At 34.2% G+C, this 9,597-nt stretch overlaps 1 protein-coding gene across 2 annotated transcripts; it reads left to right on the top strand.

The window, feature by feature from the left end:
- The first annotated feature begins 1,478 nt into the window (after nt 1–1,478).
- Nucleotides 1,479–9,597, top strand: LOC123536960 (uncharacterized). Of its 2 annotated transcripts, none has more exons than XM_053528955.1 (2): nt 1,479–1,619; nt 6,562–9,597. In XM_053528955.1, exon 2 carries the CDS (start codon nt 6,564–6,566, stop codon nt 8,283–8,285), a length of 1,722 nt encoding a protein of 573 aa, XP_053384930.1. In that variant the 5' UTR covers nt 1,479–1,619; nt 6,562–6,563; the 3' UTR covers nt 8,286–9,597. The 2 variants fall into 2 exon arrangements, with proteins under 2 accessions (XP_053384930.1, XP_053384929.1); XM_053528954.1 differs by lacking the exon at nt 1,479–1,619 and adding an exon at nt 5,308–5,462.

The following is a 9,597-nucleotide window of genomic DNA, read 5'->3' on the forward strand; positions in this document are numbered from 1 at the left end:
GACACACTGATTGAAAAATCAAGAAGTTTCATGCAATAGTCTTGAAAACGTTCCTGCCAAGTTTGAGAATCATACGTCAAAGTGTTCTCAATATATATAGCAGAAAATAAATATGTACTAACAGTCACTGTGACATTGACCTTTGAAACATTGACCTAAAAAACAAGAAGTTTCATGTGATGGTCATGGAAACGTGCCTGCCAAGTTTGAGAATTATAGAGATACAGAGCTGAAAATGAATATGTACTAGCAGTCACTATGACCTTAACCTTTAATGAACTTACTGTAAAATCAGTAGGGTCCTTCATTGCCCGTGAGCAATGCGTATATCAAGTTTGAGGGTCATATGTCAAATCATTCTTAGATTATTGAGCAGAAACAAAACTGCTAACAAACGAACAACCTGTGTTTTTGTACTATAATTCATTATAACGTTGACCTTTGACCAACTTACCTCAAAATCAGTAGAGGTCATTGATTGTCCATGAGCAATCTTCATATGAGGTTCGGTGATCATAGCTCAAAGCATTTTTATGTTATTGAGCAGCAACGAAATTGCTAGCAGATGGCCGACCTTCGTCAGCATAGAATACGTCCCTTTGGGTGTATTACAACACCGAGTCCAAGTGGGAGAAATTCTACAGCGTCCACTTTGCACTTAAAAGACTGTTGTTGTGACAGTTAATAAACTGTATAAGGAGATCCCTTAGAAGTATGGATTGCACTTGATATTTTCCGTCAGAAATTCTCTGATAACCGGATGATGACAAGGAATTGCCAACCTAGGATTGGAAATAATCCTTCCTATAACGTTTCGTTGAAGTCCGAACAGCGAATTAGAGAAATAAACGCACTTCATTCATGAAATAATGTTAAGGTTCATATCTTGTCAATAGTTTTTAAACGGAAAACATGCTTAAGACATGCGATTAGTCATACCAACATACTTATCATCTAGGTCCTTGGTGATGTGGTAGTTTGAATTGTTTGAGGGGTTTAAATAAAATGTCTGGTTTAAATACCTTTAACACCTAACAATGCATTTATAGCTAAATTATTCTATGATTAGCAGTATTTGTCTTAGACACGCAAATATGATTTTTCTGTATAAGCACGACATAACGAACTTAAATATTTATTAAACAATATTTCTTATTTCTATATTTCATTGTCTGTAAAATTCAAAATTGTGATCTATGAAATAGTCATATACGGTTCGGTCGACAAATTTAAACATTTGAATTTTTGTATCAAAATGACATTTGGGGACAATTACCTGTTTGATGATACTAAACAATTTTTTGTTACTTTAGTTAGGTTTCGAGGTCAGCGATGATTTTGTTCTTTCAATAATGGAACGGTCCATTATTAAGGTAGTGTTATTCAGTATATAGCGGTTATTACCCTAAATAATCATATTGATTATCCTAATCGTCAGACGAGTCTATAAATTGAACTTTCAAACGTCAGATAAGTTTGTTATCGCTTAGGTATGTTTGTGTACATTTATGTACACATAATTTTTGAAAGGTTGTAATATAGAACGTCAGAAGAAAACCAACCGGACATTGTCATATGAGTACTGTTGTGTTGGAACTGTTTGTGTTTATTAACAAAAGGTTTGTTTATTTTTAAAACAATATATTGTTTGAGGGTTTTACGGGGTAATATTTATAGTGGCTGTTTCAAGACATTTTGCCTTGAAGTTTAAGATAGGGATGTGGGTGCTGTGTACGAAATACCAAATCAATACGAAGAAAGATTTTACCAGATAATACTACGATACTTTGAACGATGAGACACAGAATTTACCCATCCAAGATATTCATTGAACTTCGACTTTGTGTTTTATAATAATGTCTTCTAATTATTGCGAGTAATATTTAAATCACTTAATGGATGGCACAGTTTTAAGACTGATACAAAAATGCTGTCAACCTTTGACCTCCAATTGTGACCTTGACTTTTGCACTATGGTTATGGGATTTTTATGGGGAATGTTAAAATCTTACGAAGCGGACAAGAAAAAACCTATTGACAATGATCTTAAAGTCAAAGTGTGAGCTGACCATAAAGTTAGTGGTATGATTGTTTCACATTATTTGTGATCTCATTTACAAAAGTTTAGTTAAAATCCTTTGATTAATAGTAGAGTTATGAGGTAAACAGGAAAACACAGTGTTGCCATTTGACCTAAGAGCTTACTTTATGAATGAATGAATGATGTCTGCATCAAGATTACACGAGTCTGGATAGTAGGTCCAAAGCCAAGGCTACACTTGAAGACCAGAAATCAAAAAGCTTTATTTAAGCCCAAGAGCATGACCAGAACAGATAAAACCGTTTTTACTCCATCAAAAAAAAAATGCAAACTGCAATGACTAGCCATAACTATAGCCATCTTCCTGTATAAATGTGGCTTCTTGGTGGTATGACTTTGGTGTTACCTCTAGACACTTCATCAGTTTGAAATTTTATGTCCCCCTCCCCCCACTGGTGGAGACATATTGCTTTTCCCTGTCTGTCCGTCCGTCACTCTTCATTTCCGACTAATAACTGGAGAACCATTTCTTCTAGAACCTTCAAATTTCCAAGGGTGATAGGGCTTATAGAGTAGATGACCGTTATTGCTTTAGGTTCACTCCGTCAAAGGTCAAGGTCAGGGGCTTGAACATGGATGTTTCTGATCAATCACTTAAGAACCACTTAAATCAGAATGCTGAATCTTTACACGATGATTGACCACTGTTGATTTTGAGTTCACTCGATCTAAGGTCAAGGTCACAGGGGCCATAATCCGTCATACTCAATTTCCGATCAATAACTGTAGAACCATTAACCTTGAACCTTCCGACTTCATAGGATGGTAGGGCTTACAGAGTAGAAGACCCCTATTGTTTTTGGGTCATTCAATCAAAGGTCAAGGTCACAGGGGCCTGAACACGGAAATCTGTTTCCTATCAATAATATGAGAAATACTTGACCCAGAATGTTGAAACTTCATAGGATGATAGAACATTCACAGTAGACGACCCTTAATGATTTTGATTTATTACGTCAAAGGTCAAGGTCACAGGAGCTAGAACATGGCCATATGAAAAGGGCGCTCAACAAATCTGGTATAATAATAATATTAATAATAATAATAATAATAATCTGGATCGTGAAGCATAACTTCCAGAGCTTTGCACAGAAAGTAGCTATTTAGTAACAAATGTTTTCGTCACCATGTGCAGGCGTATCACTCATTTTGTCCGCACATAATAATTATCATTACGCACGAATGTATTAGGAACTTTAGACGCCATAACTCGTAACCGCCCAAGGCGCAGGTGCCCTCTATCCGATTCATAAACACATGGCTGATTTTTTTTTTTTTTTTTGCATATCATATATTAATATGCGTTTTAGTCTGACAGAATCTTTTTGCATACCGTATTTTACAAATGATATAAGAAAAAAGCAATTATAAAGACTTTATTTGCAGCACTTTTTCCTATAGTTGGGTTTGTACGCACAGTAAAATTAACGTCCATAAGCTTAAGTGACGTCATAACGTTTCAGTGAAGAACAATAACAAAGTTCCACTTTAGTTTTATCGTTTGTAGCGTAACGGTATGTTCTTTCCGTAAAATATCGTTTTTATTGGACCGAGAAATATACTTCATGTGAAAGGGACGGATAGAAGTTCTCAAGATGCCTGATATTTCTTAGTTCACATAAACAATACCATATATAATCAATGCATAAAGCGCTAGTTGTCATTAACAACACGAGAGCCATCTGGTACAGGGAGCCAGATGGGTTTTGCTGGTATGGGTAAAATCAACGAAAACGCCAGTCCGGTGTGCAAGAAATTTTTTTCCATATTGACGTTCCAGTTCCATATCGGGTGCGTGTCGTCAATTTGAAGTCACTTTCATGGAGTCATAGATTAGAATGATGTAGTCATGTTTTTAAGTTCTTTAACCACGACATTTTCAGTTTAACTCGGGCTAAAAAACAAGATTGATATCATTGATATAATGAATAATACACGTGTAGTAATTAAAAAAAGATTATTAGACTTGCATCGAGAAATATGCATTCATTCTTCCTAAAGTCGCGCAGTATTTCTGCTGTAGAAGCGTGCATATTTCTCGATACAAATCTAATACATGTACCATACAATTACATGCTCACTTTATGTTGCTTCGTTGCGTATGTGCTTAAAAAAGATCTGTTTACAGACTAAATTATAATTAAGGCGTGCGCATGCAATAGTATATTAAACTCTGTATCACCGCGTACATGTTGCTCTCATTTGGACTAAGATATCTTGGGGAAACCGTTAAATGGAAAACAGGATAAAAAAATACTTCTCACTTTGAACAAAATCTGATTTTCAGTCACATTTAGACTTGCTGACCAGTATATTTTACTCGAATATAAGTAATGTGTTTAGCCGCAAGACTTCGATGAGTGTCAGTAACGCTTGCCTATGTCACGTTTAGAGTTAGTAACATCGTCGGTTAGAATGAGGAACATAATATTAAATAAATATTGCCTGTTTATGTTAAAGCAGTTGGAGAATTATATTTCTAAGATTAAAACTGACATTGCCTTTAGTCGATCATTGACTGTCTGTAAGTTTTGTTTTTGAAAACGCGTAGTATATTTTTATTCTGTAAAATAGCAAAATACTTCTATTTTCTCACGTAACAGACGACTGTTTCTAAAATCTAAATGTTTCAATCAATTTATGCGATTACTTTTAAAACCTGAATACATGTTCATGCAAAGACACAAGAAAATATAATCAAAGTAATTATTATATATGAAAATTATATAAGCCGCGTGATATTGAGATATACCGTAGCCAGACATCGTTGAGATATGTCACATGATATCGTTGAGACATGACTTACGTTGGAACGTAGTTCTCCCGGAGTGAACTCCATCTCGTTACCCCTCTTAAAGTGTACTAAATATTAGTTCATTGTTTAAACAACATGTCTGATCTCCACTATTAATACTGTCACAAAGACCAAACACTGTAAACGTATTTTACCTGGATTTGTATTTGTCTATCAACTCCGTAATTCCTCTACTGGAACTGAAACAGTATAGTGGCGGCCGCCTCTTGACAATGTTGCAGGTATTACGTCCGTACTAAGCTGGCAAGTATTTAAAATAAATTAAAAACAACTTACTCACAGTATTGACAGAAGAGTGATCCTACTGAAGGGAGACAATACAGTTATGTTTCAACAGTATAAAATATAGTCATAGTTTTATCCCTTATTCATGTTTGCGTATGATATTTATAGACATTCTTAGAAAGGAAGTAGGAAGTAAAATACAATTTTCAGAAAAAAAAGAGTAAAAATCAGGTTTATTGATTAACCCTTTTGTGGACAGTCTTGATGATAGAAAAGTTGGTGTCTTGGAATAGTTTGCATATATTAGCGAAGGACAGCCAGGTAGGCCTTAATGTTCCTTTATTAATGGTAATGCAGGTTAAGACATGTTTCGACATTATTCAGCAAATACAGATTAAATAGGTATGAAAATATGATGTTGAAAGCAGCTTATTCTAACACGGAGATATGAACTACAAATGTTACTGCAAGTTCGGTAATATTGTTGTGACTATAACTTATTATACACGAACTACAAATGTTACTGAAAGTTCGGTAATATTGTTGTGACTATAACTTATTATACACGAACTACAAATGTTACTTAAAGTTCGGTAATATTGTTGTGACTATAACTTATTATACATGAACTACAAATGTTACTGAAAGTTTGGTAATATTGTTGTGACTATAACTTATTATACATGAACTACAAATGTTACTGAAAGTTCGGTAATATTGTTGTGACTATAACTTATTATACACGAACTACAAATGTTACTGAAAGTTCGGTAATATTGTTGTGACTATAACTTATTATACAGACTTTTGGGGGTGTTTGAATTTCTACGCTGCTGTAGTGAGAGAATATATTTTTTTAAAAACTAGTTCAAATAAGTTTAATATTGTTTGCGGTCTGGCCCCAATTTCACGAAAAAACGTAAGTAATTACTTATTTAATTCTTTTATTTTAAAATCATGCTATTGCTTAAGCAATTGTTATTTAATATTGATTTTTTCATACCAATGTAGTTATAGCTAAATTAAACTATGGTTAGTAGTATATGTCTGCAGTACTTATGTCAGTCACGCAAATACGATATTTCTATTTAAGCACGAGATAATGAACTTAAGTATATGCTTAATTAGGGGAGAACGGGATTGAATGTGCCATTTTTTTTGTGCCATCGATGAGGGGCAAGAGATTTGAAGTCAGCGACCTTAACCACTCAGCCACGGAAGCCCCTATCTAGGAAAAAAGTGACATTTAGAGGGGTTGGGTGAAGGGTATAAAGTTACACCTTCATAATTATGTGGTTACTGTCAAACATTTGTTTTAAAACAAAAATGAATCATTACTAATATATAGAATTACTCTACCAGATGAACTCCAGCTGTACTACATTAATTAGACGATTAAACGTTGTGTTTGCATTTCCAGAAATGGCAGTGTCAGGACGCAAGTTGCCAAATTTTCAAGGCTCAATATTGTTAGGATCAGCAGAGGACTTTGACCACAGTTGCCAGCCTTGTCTTACCATTGGTCAGCATGTAGGAGCTCACGGTTTTTGTGTGGAATGCCAGGAGTATCTATGCAAAACTTGCTTTGAGTGTCACAAGAGGACAAAAGCCTCACGAAATCACCAACTTCTTGATAAAGAAAACGTTGGTAAACATGCCAGTACCAGTAAAGATTCTGATGAATGCACAGAAAAATGTTCAGTGCATAAAAAAGAAATAATCAAATTTTTCTGTCCAACACACAAGGCGCTTGGCTGTAATGACTGCATCATCTTGGATCATCGGACATGTAAGATTGACTACATACCCGATAAATGTGCAGATATAGGGGACAGTGAGGAATACAGGGATATCATGAAGAAACTTAGCGAGAAAATGAAAGATGCCGAGGATATCATGAAGAAAGCTGAAGTAAGAGATAAAGAAATAGATAATTGCCATGCTGGTATTATCAAGGAAATCCTCAACTTCAGGAAGGAAATAAATGAACGCCTGGATCAACTGCAACAAAAAATTCAGAAAGATGCTGACAAAAAGAAATCCAACGATAAAATAATAATTAAGATGGTACTTGATGAATGTGCAAATATCTCTTCTGATATCAAGAAATTACAGTCAAGTTTACAGGCTGACAAATCGTCACGACAGAACGGGCAACTTTACATCAACATTAAACGTGCTGAGTCTAAATTGAAGTCAGAAGAAGTGCGGAAGGCAGATGAAAATCTAGCGAAGACAAACATACAGTACTCATTTGAACGGAATACTGATCTTGAAAATATGCTGTCCAAACAAAGTGTATTTGGAACGTTAAACCTCAGTGCCAGCTTCGTCACGTCGACAAAGAAGAAACAGATTAAAACCCTAACGCACAAAGAATATATAAATGTAAAAACAAAGTCAGATTCCGATATCTATTACTGCTATATCACAGGATGTGCTATCTTACCTTCTAACAAACTCGTACTGGCTGATAACAATCAGTGCAAGCTGAAAGTTGTAGACAGACAGAGTAAAGCTGTGATAGAAGAGAAAAAACTTGGCTCCAGCCCATGGGATATTGCTGTATTGTCCCAGGACCAGATTGCAGTAACAGTACCAGGAAACAAAGAAATTCTTATAATGAAAACAGTTGGTAAACTGTCAACTGTCCGCAAGATTCCAGTTAAATGTGAATGCGATGGTATATTTTATCATCAAGATCACCTCTATACACATTGTAAGAACCCTAACAGTGTACTTGTACTGGATACACAAGGTAATGTCCAGAACACAATCTCCCTGAATAATGGCATATTTAAATACCCAGAACATATTGTGGTAAGTGAGGATTCCAGACATATCTATATCAGTGACTATGATAGCAACTGTGTAGTCAGTATAACATTACAAGGTGATGTATCAGCTGTATACAAACATGAGAATCTTAGAGGACCACTGGGAATGGTGATGTTAGATGATGGATCATTGCTGGTGTGTTGCTACAGGAATGACACCATTCATCATATATCAGGAGACTTGAAGCAAGGGAAGATAATGATAGATCGTCTAGCTGACCCATGGTCTATATGCTACAGTCATCATCATGATGAAGTCTATATTGGCTGCCAGAATGATCAGCTGAAAGTGTATAGTACGAAATGAACAATCACAACAACTATATCTAAGTAAATTGATAAAGTAAATAACGATATAAATGATATATAACTGTCTGTAAACTGTATAAAGATAAACTGAAACACAATTTCAGGTTTCTAATTACATTTTGATTTATCAAAACAAAGAAATAATTTGAAATAAATGTTTCAAAATATTTGACTTCTATGTAAAACCATTCTGTACACAAAATGATTACATAAAAGGAAAATATTAAAGCTATTTAAAATTAGAAATACCATTTAATGTTATTATGCAATTTGCTTTATTTCATGTTACCTCATATATTTAGCTTGAACAAATGTATTAGTATGACATCTGTGATTTATTGACTTTGAATATTTAAACAATTAGTTTTTTTGTCAGTTTACAACTGTTAGATATATCTATGATTTATTACCTTATTAGTCTGATTTTGACACTTCAAGCAAATGTATCTTCTTACAGATTTTATTACAACCGTCTTCTTGTCCATGAAGTTTTTTTTTAATAGGCTATCATTGGTAAATTAATTCTGAATTGATATTTTAATGAAGAAATTACGGCGCTTTGTGTACATACCCTACTGTAAGAAAGAGTACTACAAAGAATTAATGTAAAACTTTAACATGTATAAACCTTTACAACCTTTATAGTTTCTGTACTGACAAGGGAACACTCATTCCCGTTACTTTCAGAACCTATTGGAAGCCTAAAGTCTACCAAGTTACACTATTAAATCTTTTAATTGAAAATGAGATAAAATGAGATTACCGTGGCCGTATAAATTCTGTATTAAATCTTTCATTGACCTTGCTCCTTCAAAATACCATTATTCCAGTTCCGTAGACTGACCTTCTGATTGACATTGGAAAACCTATTAGTTTTCACTTCTGTACATATTTAACAATTCTCATTTTGATTACAAATATGATAATCAGACTTGGGATTCAACTTTTTTTTTTCATTTCCTCTGAAAAGGCATTTAAGAATAAAAATGTCTTCTAATCTTTCCTCTTTTGACCATTAAATTTTTGTTTCATATGTACACTGTACGACAGTTGCACACCCATCGATTTCAGGTTATTTCATATGCACAAATCTGACGTCACTCACACGTTGATGCTGAGTTATATCATATGTACGGAATGTGTCATGTACTTTAATGAAAAACAAGCGAATGAAGTATTTCCATGCAATACAAAGTCCCCTACTGGAAGGTATCTAATTTTCTCTACATGAAACATATCTGTCATAGTGTATAAAGGTATAATATCGTACTATATATACAATATTTTATATTAAAATTTTGCATATACAA

This window comes from Mercenaria mercenaria, chromosome 17 (assembly GCF_021730395.1).
Source record: "Mercenaria mercenaria strain notata chromosome 17, MADL_Memer_1, whole genome shotgun sequence".
NCBI classification, from domain to species: Eukaryota; Metazoa; Mollusca; class Bivalvia; order Venerida; family Veneridae; genus Mercenaria; species Mercenaria mercenaria.